Here is a 26351-nt window from a genome sequence, read left to right as displayed (position 1 = left end):
ATGTCACGAGGGTTTGATCCAAATCAGGAGTTTGTTCCAGAATGAGGCTTGGAGGCAGTTTTTCATCAAAATGCAAGTGGCTAAGTAACGCTGCAGCTTGCAGGATTGCTTTACCCCACATTTGCCCACTTGACTGCCTTGACCTGCAGAACTGACGCTGTTAGATGTGCCACATAATACTCATTCCACACTTGTAATAAATTGGTCTTTTAGTGTGATAACCTGGTCAATAGGGTGGGCTGAACCTGTTGTAGAGCTGACGTTGTTTGAGGATACACACACCAGCTCTATGGTGCTTCTATAGGGATGGATGGATCTATTAGTTTTGGTTTCCAATCTTAAACTCAGTTATCCACATTTCTGCAGCTATTTGCATTTCTTTTTAAACCTCATGAAAATGAATCCTCATTTTAGTGCCCTCCCAGATATACACATTTTGTGTTCAATTCTGCCTAACGTATACATCTTTGCAGAGCATTTTTCTCACCTACGGTGAATTTCTGTATGTTATTTTCATTAATGTATGCATTTGTGTGTACATCACTTGGCTGGAGAAGTGCATTGCAAAAGTTGGAAAAGTGAATTTTAAAGGATGTCTGAGGCTCAGTTTGCATATTGTTTTGGAAAGTGCAGATTAAGTAGGTTCACCCTTAAAAGTGAATTTCATGAAATTTCTGCATTGCAATGCCTGCACAAACTGTTTTAGACGTTTTGAATTTTTTTAAAGCCCTTCTGGCTTTAGCAAAGCCAAAACCAACCACAATACGTGGTAACCAACATTACTGCAATAGACAGTGTAAATTTTGTTACAGTGCTGAGGGCACTTACTGAATAACGCCTGTGATGGGCTGTGCACACATTCCCTCTTCCATTCCTGTGCCCAAAGCAATTGGAAACTTGAACAAATAATGCTGATTTTTTTTAAAAAAAAAGGCAAGAAAGGGCAAGTGCATATTTGCATTGTCTCATCTACACTGATGCGTTGTGTCTAGCTTGATTAGTTTCAACACTTATTTGATTTGTATTGGACAGGGTGAAGCCGCTGCATTGAGCATTAGAACAATGAAGAAATGTGCAGTGTTCTCTCTCCTCCATGAAGGCTCCCTACTTGTTCTTTAACTCTGCATGTGCATGATAGCCGTAAGACATGCTGCTCTCTTTGTTTCATAAAAAAAAGGTATACAACTGAAGCCCAGTCAAAACATAAGATGTGTCTGTGGCTGGAAATAAACAATAGCTTTCAAGAGAATTGATGATAGTTTGACAGAGATGCCCTTTTCAATGCAGCATCTATTTACATATTTCTTGTCTCCCACTTCAGGCACTCCACCCACGCATCTACCCCCCAATTAAATTTAATTAGTCTTGGCTTCCCAGAAAAACCTCTCAATTGTGCCTCTTAAGCAGAAACTCCACATTTGCTATACAACTTGCTTTAATTCAAATTTCAATAACACTTGTAATTTCCAAGATATTTCACTTTAGGGGGGACTTTTCATCCCATTTTATCTTAAATTGTGTGCCAGCCCTAATCGCTCTATGGTGATAACCTCCAAGGGTGGGGGAGTGGTGCTAGTCTGTTGCAGAATGCGCCCCCCCTGTACTGTTACATCATAAAAGCAAAGAGATTTATTAGCCTTTCATATATTTATCAGATGAAGTGGAGTCTAGCTAGTCCAACAAAGCTTCTGCCTTCATACTTTTTAGTCTGTAAGCTACTACAAAGCCCTTTGATATTCTTGCTCCTCTATTAGCTTTCGTCATAGCGGATTTTCAGGAGTTTGAAACTTTTTTTCTTACCCCTCCCCCCACTCCAAACCTTGTACTCTGAGGCTGTGCACATGGAGGCAACAATGGTGCTTTCTACTCCTATTAACAGCAGGCAGCATGACCAGTGACCAGGGATGAAAGGAATTGTAGTGCACAACATCTGGAAAGTACCATCTGGGTCGCCCCTGTTGGTAGTTGGTGTTTATTTAACCATTTTAAGCTGATCCAGTCCTGTTGGAATCAATAGAATTAAGTAGGTATTCACATATCAAACTCACCACTCACCTCCAATACATAACATAGGAATAACTCATTGGCTAGAGATGTTTTAGCAAGGAATGCCATAGGTGTGTTGCTATCTTGTATGCTTTGATCATTGTCTTATTACCTGGAGCAGGGATGGGGAACATGGGCACCTCTAGTCATCAGGGGTGATGGCAAGTAGAGTCCACACTGAGTTTCCATGATCTGGGCAATGATGCTTCCTCTGTTATATCACATTGTCCAAGGTGATCTGGTGCTTTGTTTGAATTGAAATAACTTTGATATCAAGGATCATCATCAGATGAATTTTTGCAGCCCAGGGTAGAGTTTGAACTGTTGACCTTCCTTGAGTGAAAAAGCTTTTGCATTCTGCTGTTTGATCTCCTCCTTCACTTTGTCTCCTTCTTGCTAATAAAAGAGCTTAATGCTTCGCATACAACATGTTTTTCAGCTGATGTATTAAAAAAAATCTGTGGCTTTAATTCCACGGCTTCTTCCTGCAGCCGACCTTCATTTCCTTTAGGGACTTGTTACTGGGATATCTTTTCATTTGGCCTTCTAGAATACTTGGGTTTTCTTCAGCAGACATAACAATCACTGTTTGACTCCTAGCACCCTGCCCTGCAAAGAAACAGATATAAAAGAGGTAGCTATGATGAGCCTGTTACATGAAGAAGAATCCCAGGGCACCTTAAAGATTAACCAATTGTATTATGGCATCAGCTGATGTTGTGAGATCCCAAATTCCGAGTTGATCAATGACCTGAGTTGTTACATAGGCTGCTGTATCTGATGTATGCAAGGAATTGGGGAAGGGTGATAGCTTAGTAGAGCATCTGCTTTGCACACAGAAATGCCCACGTTCAATCTCTGCAGCTCCAGGTAGAACTGGGAATGCCCTCATCTAAAACACTGGACAACCATGGCATCAGTCAATTAAGGCTCCTTCTGGTGATCCTATGAGCTCCCCAGATCAAATGAGCCTTTGATTCTGCTGTGCCAGGTAACGTGGCTCATTTGCTAGAGACAGCAAATACATTTCTAGCCTACTTAACATCCTGCTAGCACCTCCTAATGGAATACAGTGGTACCCCGGGTTACATACGCTTTTGGTTACATACGTTTCAGGTTATAGACTCAGCTAACTTCAGGTTATAGACTCAGCTTCAGGAAATCGTGCTCTGGCGGCGCGGCAGCAGCAGGAGGTCCCATTAGCTAAAGGGGTGCTTCAGGTTAAGAATAGTTTCAGGTTAAGAACGGACCTCCGGAACAAATTAAGTACTTAACCCGAGGTACCACTGTACTGCCTCCTTCACCTCTGCAGTTGTTTACAGCAGTGTCACAGGGACCAGCAAGGCTGCATTGGCCCAAGCGTACCCCTCATGCCTGCTCTGGGTTAACCAGAAGCATAGGTGGGCCAAGACAGTTTGGTGCAGCTGTAAAGGTGAGGTGAGTGACTGATAGGGATGGATGAATCTGTCCACTTTGGGTCCTCTCAATTTCTCATTTTCCCAGTTCTCCACATTTCTACAGCAATTTGTGATTTTTTAAAATAAAAAAATATCATTCGCATACCACTGTGAATTTAACTAATTTTACACATTTTTGTAAGCAGTTTTAACTAATGCATGTGTTTTTGCAAGCCACTCCCCCTAATACAATGCATTTATTTCCTCCCCTCCTGTCTATCACTCTTGCCTTCTGCTGTGCAAAGTGAGGTGATTGTCCAGGGCTGTCGTAAGAGATCTATTTTGGCATACTTCTCCCTGTGCAATCAACACTGCACAACGGAGAGCATTGTGGACTGTGTTTGCAGGTGCCTCCCCTGCCCTTCAAGCCCAGGACTCTCAGAACTTAGCCTGCCACTATCTCCGCACTGCCACGCACAGAAAACACACAGGAAGGCTCTCACTGGTTACTTGCCCCAGTTGCATTGAAGAAGCTGTACCATGAAAGAGATATTCCTGTCGCTATATGACAAACATCTGTTTCCTCCTATTTTTTGAATGCAGCATATACTGGCGGAAATGCTGGGGGGCTTTCTTTCCTTTTCTGGGCAGGGGGAAGTTGTATGCCCTGGATCTAAAGAATGTTTGGAGCAGAGAGGTTTCTCTTGAGGGTTGTATGATTGTTACTCAGTTTCTCCCCCCCCCCTCCTCCTTCTCTTTTTATCTTCCAGGAGAGGAACGGATATGAGTACTGTACGTTGAAGCCAGGCGAAACTTCCTTAGCTTGCTTTGGCACCTTTGGGAAAGTGCAACTCTCTGTGCTTAATGTTATGTGCTCTCCATGTCCAACAAAGCAATGGCCCAAACAATCCATTCTTTTGTCTTTTTCTGTTCTGTAGCCCTCTTGTCAGAATTCAAGGAAATAGGCACCTATCCGACTTTTAGAAGACATCTGAAGGCAGCCCTGTTTAGGGAAGTTTTTAACATTTGAAGTTTTATTTTGTTTTTAATGTTCTGTTGAAAGCTGCCCAGAGTGGCTGGGGAAACTGAGCCAGATGGGTGAGGTAGAATTTAATAATAATAATAATAATAATAATAATAATAATAAGCACTATGTTCTATGTTGTTGCTGGTATAAAGAGACACCTCATAAAGAGAGATGCCTGGTATTTATTTCTTATTTTTTTAAAGTTGAAAGGGTCTCCCTGTTGTGTACAGTAATCTTAGGTATTGGCACAAGTGTCAGTGTCTTTCTCCTCCTCCTCCTCCTCCTAAAAATCATTCTAAACTATTCTTACAAACTAGTGATTGGCTGGAGGTTCAGGGTTCTTGTGAATCAACTCATGAATTGACAAGCAAAAGGGAAATCTCCTAGCACTGTCCCTTTGTTTATGGAAGACTTGAGTATGCAGAGAGCCTCAAAGTGGTGGTGGGTGGAGACTTGGCACCATGAAGGCTACCGTAGCTTGCTGTTGGCTTGAAGGCACTTGGCACTCCCACACTCCTGTGGGTACCACCCAGCCAGGATCTGGCCCTGTTGCAACTTGTTCTCTTTAGATGGAAAGAACAAGCCTGATGTACTTTCTTATTGTTATGAAACATAAACATCCTGTTTGAATGGATGCTTCCTTTTCAGTTCATCCCTCCTTTTCTCTCCATTTGAGCTCTATGAAAAGCCCAGCCATTCATAAATTGGCAAGGATCAAAAATGGAGGAAAATCAAAGCATTGGCCTCTTGTGCACTTTCATCTCCCAGTAGGATATGTACACACAAATACACATTGCAAGAGGCCTCAGGAGAAGGAGTGCCTAGCCATTGCCAAAGCTTTGCAAGGAGTGCATTTATCTTCGTAAAAGGGCCATTTTTCATGTTCATATTTTCTGTCTTCATCAAACCAAGGCATACATGGTCTATAAATTTAGTGTCTGCCTAAAAACTACTGAGCACAATTTTAGATCTTAAGTCTGTAGGCTTAAGTCTCTTATTTTTTGCTAAGTGATTAGATGTGGGTGCTTCACGTAAGATACTGCATAGACAGGAGGCTGCGTCAAAATGGAGCTCCCAGAAATCTGGCTCTAGCACCTTCTCTTGAATCCAGCTAAGTCATATGCAGGGTGGACTCATTGAAATTAATGCACCTAAATTAGTCACATTCATTAATGTCAATGGGTCTTCTCTGAATGTGTCTAGTCAACCTCTTCTCTTCTGCAATACTAGGCCTCTATCTCCAGTGCACACATGTGCTTCCAGTGCACAACCAAGACTGCACTACACATCTGTTTGAGCAGTTTGTCAACTGACTGCACTACACATCTGTTTGTGGGGTCTGAACTGAACCTTGTGACCAGTGGTTCTTATTTTATTTCTTTTTCAGATATATAACCTGTGGGACTAGGTTTGCTCTTGCCCCATAAATGTGCTGGTTCCTCTTTGTTCCCTGTCCCCAGTATCCTCCACCATGCGCCCACCCCTGGTCTGACACTGGGGGCCAAACTAGATGTGACATTTGTTATGTGGCTGGCCACGAATGATTTATTTTTTCTTTCACAAATGGCTGGAATGAAGGGGAAGCTAAGCCAACTCAGGATCATGGGAGGGGAAACAACTTATTCCCATTGTTTCTACTGCAGTCCCAATTGGAATTGCTCCCCATACACCAGCTAATTGGAAGAAAGCCCCCATTGGTGCTGTTGGAAACTTTCTCCTCATTGCAAATAGGTGCCAGGCAGGGGTGGGGATAAGGGTTCAAGTTCCCCTCCCCAATGTCACAGTCCTGATCCAGAGGGCTTTATACTGTCTACTCATTTTTTTTTTTTAAATCAGCCATGCAAGGCCAAACCACAGGACCAAGCTACCTGGAATGCACTCCCAGTTTCACAATGGAGATAATGTGTGTTTTATAGCATTAGGTGTAGCAGTTGAGGTCAATATTGTTCCTTATTCACTCCTTGACAGCATGTATATTCAGCAGTACTGGAAACAAACAGAAATGTTTGTTTTAGATAGAATATTCCTGTGATTTATTAAGAAATGTATTCAAAGGCATTACTTATTCAACTTATAGAAAGTTTTTAAATTTTTGTGTCTGTGTTTTTTGGTAATTTCTGTGAGTGGTCTGCAAATTAGTCCTTGTAATGATCCAGCTGTTAGATGCCATTTTCAGAAATTCAACTTTCCTTTCTCTGGCTTACTTTTTTTTAAAAAAGGCACAGAAACTAATTGAATTGTTTTCTGTTTACCCCCTTAAGCTCTGCAGAACGTAAGCATCTGGTGGTGATGGAGCTGTGACATTCGGACATTGGATTTGTCAGCTGGAAGTATGGAATTCGTTGACAGCTGCCAACATGGTTGCTCTAGGCCAGTTCCAAATGGATATGGAAACAAGATTTTTCAAACTAATCAAAAGGAAAGATCCAGTGATTTTAAGCATTCTAATTCTTGTGATTTCAATGATGATGAAAAGGAGGATGGAGCCAAGCATAAGAAGAAGAGCAAGGGCAGTCGGCTTTGGAATTTTGTCAACCTCAAGAAAGCATCCTCCATGAATTCCAAGAGACCTCAGTCCATGATCCTCTTTGGAGATAATACGGAGATCTTGGAGCAAAATCGTAAGATGTCCTTAATGGAAAGGGTGAGGTCTTTCAAGAAGCTAAGATCGTCTGGTATGGCCAAGAGTATGTCCAAAACCAAGGCTGTTATTATCTCTGTGGAAACTCAGGAAGATCTTGAGCAAAAAGCACTTCACCGAATTAAGAAGCTAAGTAACAATCAGCGTCCATACCGCCATTCCTATGCAGGTCATATTGAGGATTTGGATTCTTCTTTTGAAGATGTTGAGGTGAATAGCTGTGTGTTAGATATTGCTGCCAGTGAAATTAAATGGCACAAGAATTTTGGCACTGAAATAAACAGCGACAGTACTGATAATGACTGTCACAAAATGCCATCGGCTCAGAGGTGCATGGCTCTAGAATGTGAGAATTCTCAGGAATCTGGTGTTGCACAAGGGGACTCTCAAAGGAGATGTTCTGCAGCTGCTTCTGAAACTAAAAAAGGAAGAAGTTCTGGGGTCTGGAGTTACATCAAAGGGATTTCATTGACAAGCAAGGACAGTGAAAAGCTGCCCGACATAAGCAGGGAACCTAATTTTCAGGACATGGGAAATGCAACAGATGATCCCACTTCTTATTTTGACTTTGATGTGGGATGTGAGGAGAGCGTTGGCCAGTCTCAAAGGGTTAAGGGCAGCCACTTTGGTGGGGTTCTCCGATTCTTCAACAGCTTTGCTAGGAAATGGCGGGGCTCTTCGAAAGAACAAAGGCCAAACTCCAGTTCCAGACGCCAAAGGCAGGAATCAACTCCTCCCCAGGAGCCTCTGGTCATCATAAATGATAAAGCCAGCAGTTTCTCTTCTCCAGGATTGTCTCCGGATTCCGGAATCTGGGATAACCATAGTTCAAAAAGTTCCGCTGGTAAAGGGCCACCCCAGGAAAGCACAGATGCCGAGAATTCCCATGAAGTCTTCAGTGAGAATAGCAGTTTCAATGAAGTTTCACCCCCTGCCATAGGTTTGCCAGCTTTTTGCCAAACAGGCTTTCTCAGTGACTGTTCATTTCTTGATGTGCATGGTCTGTCTATGGATGTGCCACAGGTTCAAGAGCCACTTCTCGATAAAGTAGACAACTGGGGCTTAAGTGCTGCTCCAGTAGGCACCTGGGTATTAGAGTCTTGGGTAGAAGGCAATACTGAACACTCTGCTGATACCCCAGTGGACCCCAAGAGCTTGGATATTAGTGATTTAAAGACTCAGGATTTGACTAAGATGGATGTTAGGGATATTAAAAATGCCTCTCTGAATTATGAAGGGTTTTGCAACACTGAGCTGGATTTGGAGGTTTTTTGTAAAACTGATGAGGGTACACTGGGCCTAAGCATTGTATCAGAGGATGTTAACGCTGTACCAAGTAGTGTTATTGATGCTCCAGATCTGGCTTGTCCTGTAGTAGATGCTAGAGCTCTCCATAGGACTGCAGCAGATGCAGAGCACCTGGTCAGAATTTCACGAATTAACCCAGACCTAGAGCTGATGACACCAGCAGATATCACAGATGCTGGGACTATATTAGCACATAGCCAGATCCTGGAGAGTGTTCCAAGGGATGGACAGCCCTTGGCTACTGTACAAGCAGACAGCCAGGATTTAGCAAGGACTCGAGTAGATGTCCATAATTCAGAAAGTTACCCTGTGGATTCTGAGAACATTAGCACTACTCTGTCTGCTACTCAAGGTTTGTGCAGCATCTTGGAGGATGTTCACAACCCTTCTGCATCTGCTTCTTTATGCTGCCAAAGCTACAGCCAGCAAGTGCAAGATCGGGAGAATTTTCCCATCAAAATGAACGGAGACACCTTCCAATTACACCCGGATCCGGTGAGGAAAGCTCGCAAAGCGCAACGCCCTGAATGCAGAGTTCGTCATCCAGTTCAGATGAGTGTGTGTACAATTGTCCCCTTCGCTGAATTCAACAGTCCAAAGGTAGTATCTTGCTCCAATTAGGCAGTATGTCAAATAAATCTCATTTATTGCCTCTTCCCCTATTCCTTCTATTCTTAGAGCAAAGCTATGTGTGCACAATGTGCTAATTGCAGATCTTTTGAATTCTGTGATCAGAAAAGCTGCATTCTGCAACCCATAATAATTTTTTGTTCGTCCTTTTTTGTTATAATATTCTTTTCCTGCTAGTCAGGAGATTTCTATGGGTTGCAGACACCAAACACTTTGCCAAACTGCCCTATTTGCATAGTGATTGATTTCAAGGGACACTCAGACCCAACAGTGTACCGTAATCCGCTAGAACAATCTTTCTCTAACCTGATACCCTCCAGATGTTTTGGACTACAACTCCCATCCGTCTATCTAGCATGTTAGTGCTTGCTGGGACTGATGAGGGTTGTAGCCCAAAACATCTGGAGGGCGCCTGGTTGGCAAAGGCAGTACTGAAAAAACTGTGACTTTAAAAAAGGCAAACACTAAACATAGTTGCAAAGGAGCTATTGGTCACCAGTGGCAAGTGTGCTCCAGGAATTTTGCACCTTGTTGCGTATTTGGTATTTTTTTTTTTATTGCATTATCTTTCTGTCTATCTATTCTCAATGTACTTACAGGTAGGTAGCTGTGTTGGTTTGCCGTAGTCGAAACAAAATAAAAAAATTCCTTCCAGTAGCACCTTAGAGACCAACTAAGTTTGTTATTGGTATGACAGAGTTTATTTATCTGTAGTTCTTTCTGTGGATTTTTTCTCTTGATAGGAGACATATCTTTTCAGTTCTACCCGTCTGTTCCTGACAACGTGCTAGGCCTCTATTCTGTGCAAACACCCTTTCTTTTGTTCAAATTGAAATGTACAGAACACTTCAAGTAGAGAGAACTGACGTTTTCTTGGCAATTTGGGGTCATCTGTGGAGGATACCTGCCAGCAGGGTCTAAAGTGAGTGAGGAGCACCCACCCTTTAAATCCACCCCCTTTCCCTCTGCTTTCCTTGCCACTTAAATGAAATTAGGCACAGCACAGGACAGATGCACAGGCATAAATGCCAGGTTGCACTGTTCTGACCTCCTTGCTACCTCACCCTTCACCCTTCTGGTAAGGAACCCACCCGCAGGGAAGCTAGCGCATTGACCTGGCTTGCCATTTTTGTCAGGGTGATGTGAAAGCACTCAAAGGTTTCCCGACCAAAGTTGTCACATGTAATTGGCAGTTGCTCTCTGTTGCGGGTTAATCCCCTAAATTTGACAACTAGCGGGGAGTTAGGGTGGCTGAATCCCTGTAATCTTACCGTTCAACTCTATCACTGCATTTCCATGATTTCCACAGGGCAGGCCTGTGAATGTGTGCAAAATACGTGCATGGTTTGTGCTTTTCTCTCTCCTGTGGTTGGCCTGCCGCAGTTTACAGGGGGGGAAAGCACTCCCAGTCCAGCGAATGGGCTGACACAATACAACAGGAACCTCCTCCCCCGAAAAAGCCCAACAAGCGCGGGGATCAAGCTGATAAGAGCAACCTGTTGACTCCTGGGCCTTCCGGCCTCAAGCATTCAGGAGCCTCTTGCTATTTTTGGCCAGAGGAACATGAAGAGCAAAAGGGATACAAAAATATCCCTCCCTGGCCTTTAACAGTCCGTTTTTGCATGCTCAGATAAAGTGATGTCTAGAGAATTAGAAAAACGGATGTAGTTCAGTGGCGTTCTAGTTAGGGAAGAGGGCAGAATAGCTGTCAACCGGCTTCCATGTTTGGGAGAAGGGGTGGCATCAGGCACCAGACTTAAAAATGCTGCAGAGAAAAAGCCTCTTGGAATGTTTATACTAATTGGCCTTTTGGCTGCTGTTCTTCCCACAAGGATTTGATGGCTAGGGAAACTTCTTCAGGAAACTGGCTTGAAGCACAGGACTGTACATAGCGATGGGCAAACCTTGTTAATTTTTCTCTCTTTCTCAGTTTCTTGTTTAAATCAAACCTTAAATTCAGCCTGCCACATTGATTTGCAATTAAAAAAAAATAAAGTCTTTGAGGGAATTTCTGTGTACTTTCATGTACCTTTTTACCTAATACATGCATTTTTGCAAGCAATGTCCCCTAATAGAAAGCATTTTTGGACATTATTTATATCAATGTGAGCATTTGTGTGTGTGTGCATTTCCCCTAATACATTGGTAAGGGTGGGTGGCTTGTACAGTATTTTTGCTTGGATAACTATATTGCAAAGTTCAAAGAAGTCTGAATTTTTAAGGATAGCTGCATTTCAGATGACACTTTGCAGAGGCAGCCAACTTGGTTCCCTCCAGCTGTTGTGGATTACAACTCCCATAATCCCTGACCAGTGGCCCTGCCAGCTGGGGTTGATGGGAACTGGAGTCTAAGAATATTCAGATGGTTCCATGTTGGCTACCCCTGTTGTTTTGGTTTAGGAAGTGCAAATTAAGTAGCTTCATGTTAAAATGTCAAATGAATGGGTATCTTACCCATTCTTACCTGTATTTACATTAGCCTGGAATAGGTGCTCAGCACAGTAGCTTATTAAAGTGGCCTTCCTTTTGTTGCTGGGTGTGGAGTAGGAAACTGCATGTTCAATGACTTGGATTGGAAAGGTGCAAATGCTAGTGGAAGAATGATGGAGGAGGAGAAGGGGCTACTAAATCCTTAATTTAATAATAATAATAATAATAATAATTTTTATTTATACCCCACCCTCCCCAGCCAAGGCCAGGCTCAGGGTGGCTAACAAGCAATAATAAAAACAAGTTGAATGAATACAACTTAAAAACAATATTAAAATACAACATTAAAATATTGAAACATTAAAATATTAAAATGCAGCCTCATCACAGGAGGAGAAAGGAAAAAGAAAAAAGAAAGAGGGGGAGGGAATCAAATTGGCTCCAAGCCAAGGCCAGGTGGAACAACTCTGTCTTACAGGCTCTGCAGAAAGAAATCAGATCCTGCAGGGCCCTGGTCTCATGAGGCAGAGCGTTCCACCAGGCCGGAGCCAGAGTTGAAAAGGCCCTGGCTCTGGTTGAAGCCAATCTAACTTCCTTGGGGCCCGGGACCTCTAGGGTGTTGCTATTTATGGACCTTGAGGCTCTCCATGGGGCATACCGGGAGAGGCGGTCCCGTAGGTACGAGGGTCCTAGGCCATGAAGGGCTTTAAAGGTCAAAACCAGCACCTTAAATCTGACCCTGTACTCCACTGGGAGCCAGTGCAGCTGGAAAAGCACTGGGTGAATATGCTCCCATGGCAGAGACCCCGTGAGGAGCCTCGCTGCAGCAGTCTGCACCCGCTGGAGTTTCTGGGACAGCTTCAAGGGCAGCCCCACATAGAGCGAATTTATGTGCTAATTGTTTCCTAAACCCCCCCCCCCCCTGCTGCTTTTCACCTGGTGAAAGAAAATATATATGGCTCAGGACCCCAATATGTTAAGGACTTCATCTTCTCATATGAACTTACTTGGATCTTGCAGTTGCCATCTAAGGCCTATTCTCGTGCACAGTTCCCTCAAAGGGGTGGTGTGCAGTGTGGCAACAGAAGACTCTTTTCAGTGGTGGCTCCCCAACTGTGGAACGCTGTCCTCGGGGAGGTGAGGCTGGAACCATTATTTTCAACTTTTAGGTGCTAGCTGAGGATGTTCCACTTTACCCAGGCATTTGATTTTTATTGGTAACCATATGGTATAATGATGCCTAGCTTGAAGTTGTGTTCAACTGTTTTATATGGTGAAGTAGGACTTCTCCTTTTTGTAATAATATTGCAGGATGAGCTCCTTTAGTAAATAATGTTTAAACTTTTGTATTTGCATTTCTTTTTCTTTTTTTACAATTGAAAGTCACTTATGTAGTAGTAGTAATAATAATAATAATAATAATAATAATAATAATAATACCCCACCCATCTGGCTGGGTTTCCCCGGGCAGCTTACAACACATTAAAAATGGTAGAAAAAAATATAGTAAATAACATGCTGTTAAACTTTTAAAAAGATATATTGACACTTTGCTTTTTCCACATTTAAATTAGGGTTTGTTACCCAATTATTGAAACCATTGGCTCTTTGTTTGTAGGCTAACTCAGTAATGAACATTCAGCTACTGCATAATGCTAGCAGAGTTAGAGAAAATCTGCACTAGTTGCTGCTTATGTGGGTTTTTGCTTTGCGGTTTTTGCTTTGCATTTTTACTGTCTAGCCCTGTTCATATGTAGTAATCCCTTCTGATAAACCATGGTTTATCAGACTAAAAATGAATCCTCCCTTCTTTTGTGCACATTGATGCATTATTTTTCGTGTTTGCTAAACCATAGTTTCCTATTAGTATCTGAATCAGGAAACTTTGGTTTCAGCTCTGATTACAAGTAAGGATTGCAAGTTGCTGTTTCATGATTGTAGATGGAACTTAAACCACACTTTCCCCATTTAGACATAATGGAAAACTGCTTTGACAAATCGTAGAAGTACTGTTTTAGGAAGGCTTGCTTTAAAAAGATGAAATGCATGACTTAAAAAAAGACAAGACATGACCCAGATTTGTGTAGATTTGACCCAGATTTGAGGACCCAATGTGGTGTAGTGGTTAGAGCGCTGGACTACAACCTGGGAGACAAGTGTTCTAGCACCCACTCAGCTGTGAAGCTCAATGGGTGAGCTTGGGTCAGTCACTGTTTCTTAGCCTAGCCTACCTCTCAGGGATGCTGTGAGGATAAAATGGGGAGAGGAAAAGCTGTGTCCACACTGGAATAGGTGGAATATAAGGAAACAAACAAATAATAAAAATTGCACAGTAATTTTATAATTACTGCAGTTGCACATTTAAAAATAATTACCAATAATCAGCAGCAGACAGCATAATGGGTTGCTTCCATGCACCCGACTTCTAGTTGGTTGCACTGCTGTTGCTTCTAACCCAGAGGTAGATGGGGAGGGGTAAGGCAGCGAGGAGGTTGCTATGGAGCAAACACACCAGACTGGCTCTGCCGGTGCATCTGCACTGCCTTGACTTTAGGGATGGGTGAGAAATTTAGTTCAGTTCACATTGAAAGGTAAACCTACCTAATTTGCACTTTCTGAAAAAATATACAAACTGAAGAATAGCTATCATTTGAAATTCACATTTTCTCCAAATCTTGCAGTTCTTCGGACAAGTAATCAGTGCAAAAATATGCATGCTTAGGGTAAAGTGTGCTTTAAAAGGTGTACGTTTAGTGGAAACAACGTACATATGTGAATTATGTTAAGGCAAATGTGAATATTCGAGGAAATATGCTTTGGAAAAATATGTGTATTAGGCAGCATTGCATACAAAAATGTGTACATCATGAGAATTCCACACTAAAATGCTGCTTAAATATCACAAGGACTTTTTTTTTATTGCAAACTGATGTGGCAAACTAACTTAATATTGGAAAAATGAGAAACCGGGAGAAAGGGAAATTGGCAGATTCTCCCACTTTTTCTTTTCAGTTCCTAGCAATAACCCTGGTCTAGTCTGCATTCCTACAGCATCTTCTCTGATGTGAGAGGGAGGGTGCCAGTACAAAGAAGGAATGCGGTGTCACAGAATGACCTGGTGCTGGCTATCTCCTCCCATCCCTGTGCTCATTTGGCAAGGCAATTGCAGTGCAGTGTGCTCTAAGAGCCAAAGAACATCTTACTTTATTGGTGTGAGTGCAATCAATGGGCTTCACTTTGAAGTTTAATCTGCAGCTTTCAGGGAGGGAGAAACATCAGGATCAGGCTTGTGGTATGTGGGAGAGTTTTTAAAAATACTTTGCCTTCTTACTCCAGTCCAGATGAAAATTATCTGCCCATAAGCTTCATTCTAGCCTTGAGGGGGAATCTCCCATTCATGCTTTCTGGTGTGGATGTGGGTATGTCATCAAGACCACAGGCAAGTGGGGGAAAGGGTTAATCATCCATGCGACACAGTCCTGATTTCTTCCATACGTGCACAGCTGCAATTAAAACTTTAAAAATAAAGCAGGTTAATTACATTCAGAAAATTAAAAAGACACCTAGTTTGGAACTAAATTGTGCAGTTTGGTGTCTTGTCCAACACATGCAGACAGACAACTTTTATTTGTACATAAGGAAGATATACTTATTCAGGCAAGGAGTTGTAGAGGTGCGGCAGCAGACGCAGTGCTCAGGAGTCACAATGCAGGAGTTCAAGAGCAGGGCAAGAAGTTCAGAGCTGTATGGAAGTGATGAAGTTATCCCAACAAGTTTGGCAGCATATAGGCAGGATCTGGGATGCTTACTCATGAGACTCTCTCACCTTATGGGAATGTTGAAGCTGTTGAATGCACTCCTTCAGAGTGGGTCTGGGTCCCATCTGCAAAGGTAGCACCTAGTTCTAGGTGGCAAGGCTGAGCCCTCCTGTTCAGGTCCCCCCCTCGGCTTATCAGACCCCTCCTCTGCTTCCCCTGAGGGGAGAGAGCTCTACACTAAGGTTACCAGATTTTTTTCAAAGAATCTGGGGACACTTTTTTTAAAAAAAAGAGTAAAGTATTTTATTTTTTTAAAAAAGTCGCTTGGCTTTCCTCTGGACCCCGGCCTGCTCTCTTGGAGTGCTAGCCGCCGTGGAGTAGGCTTGGGTTGGGCCTGGGCTTGGCCACGTGTCCTTGCCCTCTGCTCTCCTACCTCCCCTCCTTAGCAGCAGCGGTACAGCAAGGTCGGGGCTCCTCTCTTTTTTTCTCCTTCCTCTTTCTCTCTTCCTTCTCCTCCTCCTCCTTCTCCCTGTGTTGGCTCCGGGGTTTTCCTGGCCCCAGAATGCCGCTGGCCAGTCGGCTGGGTGCTCTCACTCCCAACTTGATTTGGGTTATGGGGGGGGGGTGTCAGCGGTTTCCCCGGTTGACATGCCAGGCGTCCCTGCTTTCCCCTCGACAGTGGCGGTGGCAGCGGCAGCCTCAGCAACCTGGAGCCTGCCCGGTAGTGCAGTTGGCTCTGGCTGGCTTCAGGAGCTGCTTGCTGCCGCAGCGCCGGCCATTTTGCCTCACTGAAAGTCCCCATATGATGTGTCTTCTGCCGTTGAACCAATCACGCAGCATTCATTCCCTACTAATAAATCTACAACACTTAAAATATAAATCCAGGGACATTAAATGAAACCTGGGGACATTCCGGGGACGGATTTTGTCTGGGGACAGATTTATAAATCTGGGGACTGTCCCCGGGAAACGAGGATGTCTGGTAACCATATTCTACACCCCCTTCCAAAATGAATGACGTTGGGGTAGAAAGAGGAGCTCTCCCTTCTCCAGCCCAGGTTCCCACCATTCAGCCCCCTCCTCTGTTTCTCCCTCTTCCTATGTCAGAACTTGCAAGTTCAAGCCCAACAACACTATGGGGCTCATGACACTCAGGTGTTTTTTGACACTGACCCTCTCTATCCTGTTCCATTGAGCCTCAAGCCGTGCTTAAATATTCAACATTTTAAAGATTCTGCTATTGCTTTGTAAAGAAGATGGTCGGCTCTCCTTCCCTGGAGTTTTCTAAAGAGAAGTCAGATGGCCATCTGTCAGGGATTCTTTAGCTGTGATTGTAGCGGGTTGGACTAGATGATCCTTGGGACCCCTTCCAACTCTAGATTCTATGATTGTATGGCAACATTAAGCTTTCCAGTGGCAGGTTTGCCCAGGGCTGAGGAAATGGATTCCAACAGCTTGATGCAAAGAATGCTGGGGAAAGGCTCTCACATAAAATCAGGTACATGTAGATAATTATTTTTACTCTCACTTTGCCTTCAATCTAATGCATCTATATCTCTCATAGTTAAATAAAGTTAAAAATACAGACAACTTTTTTCATTGTAATCTTTTAGTGCCCTCTACAGGCTGCTGGTCAAATGAGGATTTTTGTTTTTAGGGATCTTGGAAGTATAATTTTCCCAATCAGTTGGGTGAGATTTTTTTATATATATTTAAATAAAATACGAGATAGAGTCTGGTTCAGATCTGATCTGTGCTGGAGAAGAATTTCAGGGCATGTAACGCTCACTGCTCATTTGAGGTACTAGGGCAGAGCTTTCCAAACTGTATGCTGCAACACATTACTGTTGCTCCCCCAAACTCCTCCCGGGCCAGGAACGGGGTTAGTTTAACCTCCAGTTTTCTAGCAAAACGGAATTACTGTGTTGCAAAATGATGCATGTCTAAAAAGTGTGTCACCATCATGAAAAGTTTGGAAAGCTTTGTGAAGTGTGCAGAAAAATGGAAATATTGTACAGAACTATAGCATGTTAGGCAAAATTGCTCTGCAGATATGTTTGTGTTCAGCAAAATCATAAATGTATGTATTAGGAGAAAGTCACACTAATCCTGGTTTATTTTCACAAGGACATTAAAAATAAAAGAATCACAGACTGATGTGGGACTGTGAAGAACTAGACTTAAAACTGGAAAAATGAGAAACCCAGGGAACCTGAAATCAATGTATTTGCTGATCTCTAGTTTCATGTTTAAGGTTCAGCTCCACCTTGAAGAAACACTTCTCATTTTATTTTTACAGACACCACTGAGCATTCAATCTTATACATCATTTCTTGCTCACAGACCCTGTTTGATGATAAGGATTGCTGTGTAATCTGATTGCAATCACTGTGATAAGAAATTAAAGGATCATGCTAAACATTCAGCATCAACAGATTCCAGCTGGTTTTGCTTCTTAGCAAGGCATTTTCTCCAAGTTTGAAATCCCAGGAACAGTAGCATGTTTGGTGCAATGACCTTGAATGTGGATCCTGTCGTGGCTGTTGCTTTGGCTTCCAATCACATCTCCTCTGCCCAACTCCCAGTGCATACAAATAAGGCACTTTCCCATTTGCTTCTGTTCACTGAAATTTCCGCAAAGTTCCTGACTCCCACATTATTTACCGCGCCTGAACAGTGGCATTGATTGACAGCGGAGCAGGCTCAGATACAGGCTTTAGGATTGATTAGTTAGCACTGCATCAATCTACTCCGCTGTATTTGTGTCTTCTTTAATGTAATAGTATATTGGCAGCAACAGTTGGCCATAACAGAATTTTCAGTCATTAAACCTCACGTCAGCCTACTGTATTGGAAAACTGACAAGAACTGGTGAATAAAAATAGGTAGGGAAGCTATTCTAAGGGTAAGAATGATTTGTGGTTAATAAACCACTTCTGAATTTCAACAAAGGCTGGCTTTCCTTTTGCTCTGTTTGATTTTGGAGGTTTGGTCTTTCTAAAACAATTATTATAGGTCTTCAAAGCTTGTTACAGAGAATTGCATAATGGCATCCACAATTCTGTAGCCCACCAACATGGTGGCAGTCTCCTATGGTTTTTCAGACATTGGGTGACCCTTCTCCCCTGCTGTTCATGTAGTCCAAGGCAAGAGGAGGGAAGGAAGATTACTGAGTTCATGGTGGGCTGGTGACCTGCTCTTGGTTGGGTGGGTCACACGATGTTCAGATGTAGTGATACCGTGTTGGACTTGGCTTAAAGTCCCACCCAGCTGCATCTCTCATTAAGTAACCTTCAGGCCACCTTAGGCTACCTTCAGAATTGTTTTGTGGGTAAAAGAGGGGCAATTCCCCTTTTATACTGTATTGAACTTCTAGAAGGGCACGTGGTTTACAAATGTAATACGTATTCACTTTCCCCAGATTGACCAAAGGGAGGGATCATTCATTCAGTGGAGTCTCTTGTTTCTCAATCAATAAAAAAATTTGTTTTAAATAACTTGTCCCTCACCAGAGTAGGTAATGCACTTATGCCATCAATCATCTTTTGCAGCAATTGCCCCTATGAGGCCTGCTGCTTTCTGTGGTAGGGATGATGGGCAAGCTTGAGAAAGAAGAGTCTGCTGAAAAGGGAGGAAGACTGTGCAGAATCCTGAATGCTGGTTCAGTGCTGCTTTTATAATGGAAATGAAGTCTTGCTTTCTGCATTCTTACTTTGAGAGGTTTGGAAGGCTGCTGGATCTAAGAGGTTTTTAAAAGGCTTCAAGTGTTTCTAAGGAACTTGGGGAGGAGGGAGCCAGGAAGGTAAGAGCTTATGCCTGCTGCAATGAGGAGTGGAGCCTTAAGGGGCATAAAGCTTAGAGACGACAGCGTCTGACCATGCCTCATGGGTTTGGATGCAGCCTGATAGACACAGAGAGGTGGTGATGAAATAAATAGAAGCACAAAGCAGAAATCAGGCTGCCCATGCTTATTGAGCATTTTTATTTCTTTGCAGAGAGATTAGATGATGTTGGCTATTTTATAAGTGCTTATCCTGAGTTCTTTTTGAAGATTTTATATGATGTTGTGCCAAAGAAACTGTTATCTCACATTTCCCAATGCATTTTCCTCTCACTTTCCTTATTGTAGAAAGTTTGATCATTGGAGGAAGTAGGTTTGTTGGAAGAATAAGGAACTGAGACAGGCCAAAATCTACATATCCACCCATCCCTATTTGTATCAAGGTTGTTTTTGTGTATGCATCCTCTGTGTCATCTCCTCTTTTTGATACTGTTTATATGGCCTTATTATTAGACAAATGGGTAGTTATTTAGTTTATTATTTTGTATTTTTTACTGTCAGGGAAAAGTATATTTTTACTGTCGGGGTGCTTGTGCGATTTTCCTGTCTCAGGTACCAGAGTACCTTCTCTTGACTTGGGGACTGTGGATCTTGACTTGCAGAGGTTGGGTACTAGTGACGGCTTTGCTTCAGGCAATAAAATGTCTTGAACTGGCCCTGCAAATATAACACAATGTAACATAAATGTGTATGTGAGAGGAGAGCACCTTATTTTTGAATGTGGCTAGGTTCTGACAGGGCAGAGGAACATACTGCATTTCAAAGTGTACACACAGGATGTCATGTGAGGATGTGGCAAAGACGTACATCCCAATGCACATCAGGTTGGCTTCAGTTCTCCTGTGAGTGTTCTCTGGACAGTTCCCTGACAGCCTTCTGTAATATGGTAAAAAGCTCACAGTGCGTAGAAATCACTCCCACGAGAGATCCTGATGGCCAGCAACTTGAATGGCTTTAAAAATGGATTGGACAAATTAATGGAGGGTAAGGATTTCAATGGCTGCTAGACACAATGGCTGTGCTACATCTGCCGTGTTCTGTATGCTGTACTATCAGAGGCTGTATGCCTTCATGTACCAGTTGCTGGGAATTGCAACTGGGGAGTGCACTGTTGCACTCAGATCCTGCTTGTGGGCTTCCCAAAAGAGTCATCTGGTTGTCCACTATGACAACAGGATGCTGGACCAGATGGGCCTTTGGCCTGATCCAGCAGGGCTCTCCTTATGTTCTTATACCTGCATCTTGATGCCTTCTTAATACGCCTGCAATTTTGGGGAAAATAATTTAACTTCCGTTTGTTTTGCTTTCCTCCCCTTCCCAGCCACTGTCCCACCCAACTCATCCGTCACCAGAATCTCCACCTTTCAAACTCCTCTTGGACAGATGCCAGTCTGTGCCACTCTCCCAAAGTACCCCAATGGGGCTGGATCAGCTTGGCCGGCAGCGGAAGTTGCTGTTGAGCGCTGGTGGTAAGTAATCTTTCGCGTGGACCGTTTGAAGCAAAGTTCTTTGCTCTGAAAGGCGAGGTTGCAACGGGTGTGTGTGTGTGTGTGTGCATGAGGGATGGCGGCGAGGGAACATGATAGAATGCTGTGAAATTGTGCACAGTGGAGCGAAAGTGCATTAGGGCACATTTTCCCTTCTTCTTTGGGTCATCTAAATAAATTGATAGACAGTTCTTTACACAACATTCAGTTATTCACTGCCAACAGACATGGCGTGGCTGCTAGCTTTAGAGGGTGATTTGACAAATTCACAGTGAAGTTACAAGCTGTTATAGTGATATATACCATCTCTGGTTTCAGAGGCAGCAAGGCACTGAATACCAGCTGCTGGGAGCAACAGCAGCTGAGGGCTATCATCTTTACATTGCATTTCTAGGCTACTCAGGGGCACCTGAGTTCATCACCATGAGGATGGTAATGTTGAATGGGATGGGCCTTCTGTCTCATCCAGGCTTCACCAACACAGTGCCCTCCAGATGTTTTGGACTATAATTCCCTTCAGCCCCAGCTGTGTGAACCATAGTCTGAAACATTGGAGGGCAAGTTGGTGAAGTCTGGTCTTAATCCAGTCAGACTCCCCTTATGCTCCTTTGATCATCTTTGGAGCTAAGTCCTGGTTGGAGGTACAAAGGCTAAATCTCTTCCAGTCATGCCCCTGAGGTTGAAGTTCTGACACTTGATTTCCATGAAAGTAAGGTTTCAAAATGGAACATAATGCTTGAAAACATGGGTCTTAGTCTCCATCTCCCTCCCCATCTCCCCCCTCAGAACAGCTGTATAAGGTAGGCTAGTTGGAAAGTATGTGAGTGGACTTCATAGCTGAAAGGGGACTTGAACTTAGGTCTTCCCTGGTCCAAGTGTAATGCCCCATCCCATTGATTCCCAAACTCAGAAATGGATTCATTAAAGACTGTTGTGAGCCCAAAGCTCCCATCCATAGAGGAAGTCCCACTGTTTCTCTGCATGAATCACTACTCCTGGTTTCCTCTTCAGTTGATTTCTGCTGGAAGCAAGTAATTTTGTGTCCATCCATTGGTTGTGATTGGGTCATTCATTAACTCCTGATGCAGAGATGCAGCAAAATTAACCACTCTTAGGGCTTATGTACAGTTTCTCTTGTTCTGCTGTTTTCCCGCGGGGAAAACCCACTCTTTAGTGTTCATTTGGAGCAAACGGCAATTTGGGTTTTCCCTGGATTGTCATTTTTTCTGATCTAACACCAAAGAGCAGATTTTCCCTTGGAAAGGAGCAGGGCAATGAGAAAACTACTCAGATCTATGGCTAGAAAGTGTGGGTCAAATGGAAAACCACTCAAACTCATGTTTTCTAGACACGGCACAAGCGAAAGTGAGGACAAGCCCTTAGACTCTAGAGAATGTTGTTTGCTGCATCTCTGTATGAGTCACTGCTCTGGGCCTGCCTCCTTTGATCAGCTTCCACTGAAGTCTGTGCATCAGACATGCTTGGATTATCATCATTCCTACTGCAGATGCAGCATAATTACCACACTTCATCTCTTCATGATTATCTGCTTTGGCTCCATTCCTTTCTAATTAGCTAACCCCAAGTTAGGCTCAATTCCTCCATATCTCTGCAATGGGTGTGTTTGCATCATTCAGTCCCTCCCAGTACAGAGTAGCAGCATTTCCCACTTTTTAGAGGAAAGCTGGAGATTGTGTCTCTGTTTGAGTTGCTTCCCTCCTCCCAATCAGGCGTGCTATCAGAAACATTGGGGAGCTGTTTCTCTGAAGGTGGGTGGTTCTGGACCCTTTTGCATATTAAAAAGTGATGACTGTGAGGATGTTGAATGATGGGTGCCTCCCCTTGGAATTCAGAAAATTTTTTTGCGTTGTGCAATGGTTTGTCAATGCTGTGCTATCCACTGTCCATCTTTCTTTTATTTGTTTCTTCAACATATGCTGCTTTCAGATGTTGTGGGTCTCCAATTCCCACCAGCCCCAGCCACTGCTGGGAGTTTTAGTTCAGTGAGTTCAACAGGGCCACAGGTTCCCCACCCCAGGTTTATAGCCTGCGTCTCAATTTTCCCTTGTTGTGCCATTGTACTGTATTGATTTTAAGTTTCAGGATAGGACTATGGAGACTTGCATTGTAATTCCTTCTCAGCATGACTGGGTGAGCCAGTTGTGCTTTCTCTCCCTCTCTCTTTTTCAGCCTAACCTACATTGCTGAGTTGTTGTGAGGATAGTGTGTGTGTGTGTGTGTAATGAACCATGAACACTGCCTTGAGGTGATACAATAATTCTTAATGAATTAATCTCATTGAATGACTTCATTTCAATGTATTAGTGAATTTTACTGGTCAGCTGAGTTCCTGAACAAAGATTTGAACTATGTTTTACCCATTCAAACCCACTGCTCTTTCCTTTCCCACCCACCCATTGCCGGATCCTCTAGTTTTGGGTCATAGATCTATTGCAGCCCTCCCCAAGTTTGGGACTACAACTCCCATCAGCCCTAGTGCTCAGGGGCCATGGAAGTTGTAGTCCAAAACATCTGGATGGCACCAGGTTAGGAGAGTCTGCATTACAGTGCTGCATACTCCCAGATAAATATGGGGTGTACCTATATTGTCTGGTGTAGTGGAGGAAATTTAGGAAAATACAGACTGAACTGTATTGAGGAATTCATCCCAAATCCAGCTGCTTTTGGTAGGCACTCTTCTCCCTTAAAGCGATGACAAGCCCAAGGGAGGGAGGGAGTGAACACACAAACCCCCACATGTGCAGTTTGTGATGTGCTGAAGCCACGTGCAGCCTGCTGACTCAGGAGCCTGCCTAAGCAGCAGCTGTGGACTTGCACGTGGTCTCTGCGCTTCTCTGCAGCCTCTGCTTCCCATTGTGTGTCACTTCCAAGCGAGAACAGTGAGAAAAAGGAGGATGTGGCTTTGCACCCTATTAAAAGGCAGCCGTGCCTCTCTGGAAATCTCAAAGGCTGCTCTTCTTACAGCACTAGCTAGGGGGAGCTTAATTCTTGGCTTAATTCAAATCATACCTTTTAATTTTAGAAACTTTGATTCCTCAGTAGGAATGCTTCCAGAATTCTCATCCATGTTCTCTCCCAGATTTTGGAGTTTTGAACCACAGAGCCTCAAGCTTGCTAATCAGAAGGTCGGCGGTTCGAATCCCCGCAATGGGGTGAGCTCCCTTTGCTCAGTCTCTGCTCCTGCCAACCTAGCAGTTTGAAAGCATGAAGGGCAAGTAGGTAAACAGGTACCCCTCCGGCAGGAAGGTAAACAGCGTTTCCGTGCTCTGCTCTGGTTTGCCAGAAGCGGCTTAGTCATGCTGGCCTGACAGCTGTACGCCTGCTCCCTCGGCCAATAAAGCGAGATGAGTGCCGCAACCCCAGAGTTGTCCACAACTGGACCTAATGGTCAGGGGTCCCTTTACCTTTATTCTTGTTTCTGGAGTGGAACGCTGTTACATAAGAGATGCCAGAACCACTGGCAGTCATCTTTGAGAATTCCTGGAGAACAGGCGAAGTCCCGGCAGACTGGAGGAGGGCAAATGTTGTCCCTATTTTCAAAAAGGGGAAAAGAGAGGACCCAAATAATTACCGCCCAGTCAGTCTGACATCAAAACCAGGGAAGATTCTGGAGCAGATCATTAAGCAAACAGTCTGTGAGCACCTAGAAAGGAATGCTGTGATCACCAATAGTCAGCATGGATTTCTGAAAAATAAGTCATGTCAGACTAACCTGATCTCGTTTTATGACAGAATTACAAGCCTGGTAGATGAAGGGAACGCAGTGGATGTAGCCTACCTTGATTTCAGCAAGGCATTTGACAAGGTGCCCCATGATATTCTTGTAAAGAAGCTGGTAAAATGCGGTCTTGACTATGCTACCACTCAGTGGATTTGTAACTGGCTGACTGACCGGACCCAAAGGGTGCTCATCAATGGTTCCTCTTCATCCTGGAGAAGAGTGACTAGTGGGGTGCCACAGGGTTCTGTCTTGGGCCCGGTCTTATTCAACATCTTTATCAACGACTTGGAGGATGGACTCAAGGGCATCCTGATCAAATTTGCAGATGACACCAAACTGGGAGGGGTGGCTAACACCCCAGAAGACAGGATCACACTTCAAAATGACCTTGAAAGATTAGAGAACTGGGCCAAAACAAACAAGATGAATTTTAACAGGGAGAAATGTAAAGTATTGCACTTGGGGAAAAAAAATGAGAGGCACAAATACAAGATGGGTGACACCTGGCTTGAGAGCAGTACATGTGAAAAGGATCTAGGAGTCTTGGTTGACCACAAACTTGACATGAGCCAACAGTGCGACGCGGCAGCTAAAAAAGCCAATGCAATTCTGGGCTGCATCAATAGGAGTATAGCATCTAGATCAAGGGAAGTAATAGCGCCACTGTATTCTGCTCTGGTCAGACCTCACCTGGAGTACTGTGTACAGTTCTGGGCACCACAGTTCAAGAAGGACACTGACAAACTGGAACGTGTCCAGAGGAGGGCAACCAAAATGGTCAAAGGCCTGGAAACGATGCCTTATGAGGAACGGCTAAGGGAGCTGGGCATGTTTAGCCTGGAGAAGAGGAGGTTAAGGGGTGATATGATAGCCATGTTCAAATATATGAAGGGATGTCACATGGAGGAGGGAGAAAGGTTGTTTTCTGCTGCTCCAGAGAAGCGGACACGGAGCAATGGATCCAAACTACAAGAAAGAAGATTCCACCTAAACATTAGGAAGAACTTCCTGACAGTAAGAGCTGTTCGACAGTGGAATTTGCTGCCAAGGAGTGTGGTGGAGTCTCCTTCTTTGGAGGTCTTTAAGCAGAGGCTTGACAACCATATGTCAGGAGTGCTCTGATGGTGTTTCCTGCTTGGCAGGGGGTTGGACTCGATGGCCCTTGTGGTCTCTTCCAACTCTATGATTCTATGATTCTATGATTCTAAGAGCACAGGGAGTGGGGAAGCTTGTTGCTCTCCAGGTGTTGCTGGATTTACACCTGTCATCACCTTGGCTGGCTGTGCTGGCTGTGGCTGATGGGAATTGGAGTCCAGCAACATCAGGAGGGCCTCACATTCTCCATCTCTGCATTAGAGACCCCTCCATTGTTTACCCCTAATATTGCTGAAAACACCCTCTATGCACCAATTGTGCTAGCATTCTTTGCTCCTACATAGGTATTTTCCCTCCCACCCCTTCCAAGTACACAGTTTTAAAAGTACTGCTTTTAAAAAAGCCATCTTGAATAGCATGCCTATATACCTGGTTGTATCCAAGGTTCTTTGATGTGGTGCATCAATGCACAGGAGCGCAAGTGCATACTGGCCATGCAGTGAACTGACGGAACGGAAAGCAGCAAGAGACTATGCATGCCCCATTTCTGTAATTTATTTTAGAGAGTTCCTGCAGGTCAGGGGTGGCTAGTCCATTGCACTCCAGATGATGTTGGACTTGGAACCCCCAGTAGCCCCAGGCCAGCATGGCCAATAGTAAGGAGATTGGATAATTTCTGTGTAAACTGGAGCATAAATTCCCAGTGTTCACTTTTTTATCCCATGTCCAGAATGGAAACTAATCTGGTGAATATGATAGGCATTTTTGTTTGCCCACCCACTGGTTGTGTTTGTTATTAGTCAGAGTGATCTGACTTCTGGTCAAGATGGCAACGGAGATGGTTGGGTGAAAAGAAAGCTCTTCTTTGTTCTTTTTAAGCATTGCTTGATGCTTAATTCACTTTCTGCATTAAATGGATGACTTCATCCCAGGGATTCTTAATATTCAG

At 43.7% G+C, this 26351-nt stretch overlaps 2 protein-coding genes across 5 annotated transcripts in view; one reads left to right on the top strand and one right to left on the bottom strand.

The window, feature by feature from the left end:
- LOC310669944 (craniofacial development protein 2-like) overlaps positions 1-26351 on the bottom strand; it is a gene marked incomplete at its 3' end in the record, with an annotated part of 710849 nt that overhangs the window by 55819 nt on the left and 628679 nt on the right. The gene's annotated exons all lie outside the window — the stretch shown is intronic.
- ARHGEF9 (Cdc42 guanine nucleotide exchange factor 9) overlaps positions 1-26351 on the top strand; it is a 279379-nt gene that overhangs the window by 52361 nt on the left and 200667 nt on the right. For 3 of the 4 annotated variants that reach the window (XM_083423400.1, XM_083423401.1, XM_083423398.1), the window contains exons 2-3: positions 6732-9019; positions 20400-20547. In XM_083423400.1, the coding sequence (XP_083279526.1) occupies positions 6803-9019; positions 20400-20547 (2365 nt within the window). In that variant the 5' untranslated portion in view covers positions 6732-6802. The remainder of the gene's footprint in view (positions 1-6731; positions 9020-20399; positions 20548-26351) is intronic. The other variant, XM_083423402.1, reaches the window with a different exon arrangement.

Source organism: Podarcis tiliguerta, assembly GCF_965153285.1.
Source record: "Podarcis tiliguerta genome assembly, chromosome: Z".
In the NCBI taxonomy this organism is placed as follows: domain Eukaryota; kingdom Metazoa; phylum Chordata; class Lepidosauria; order Squamata; family Lacertidae; genus Podarcis; species Podarcis tiliguerta.
The sequence above is the reverse complement of the archived record's forward strand: the minus strand, read 5'-3'. Positions and strand labels throughout refer to the sequence as shown.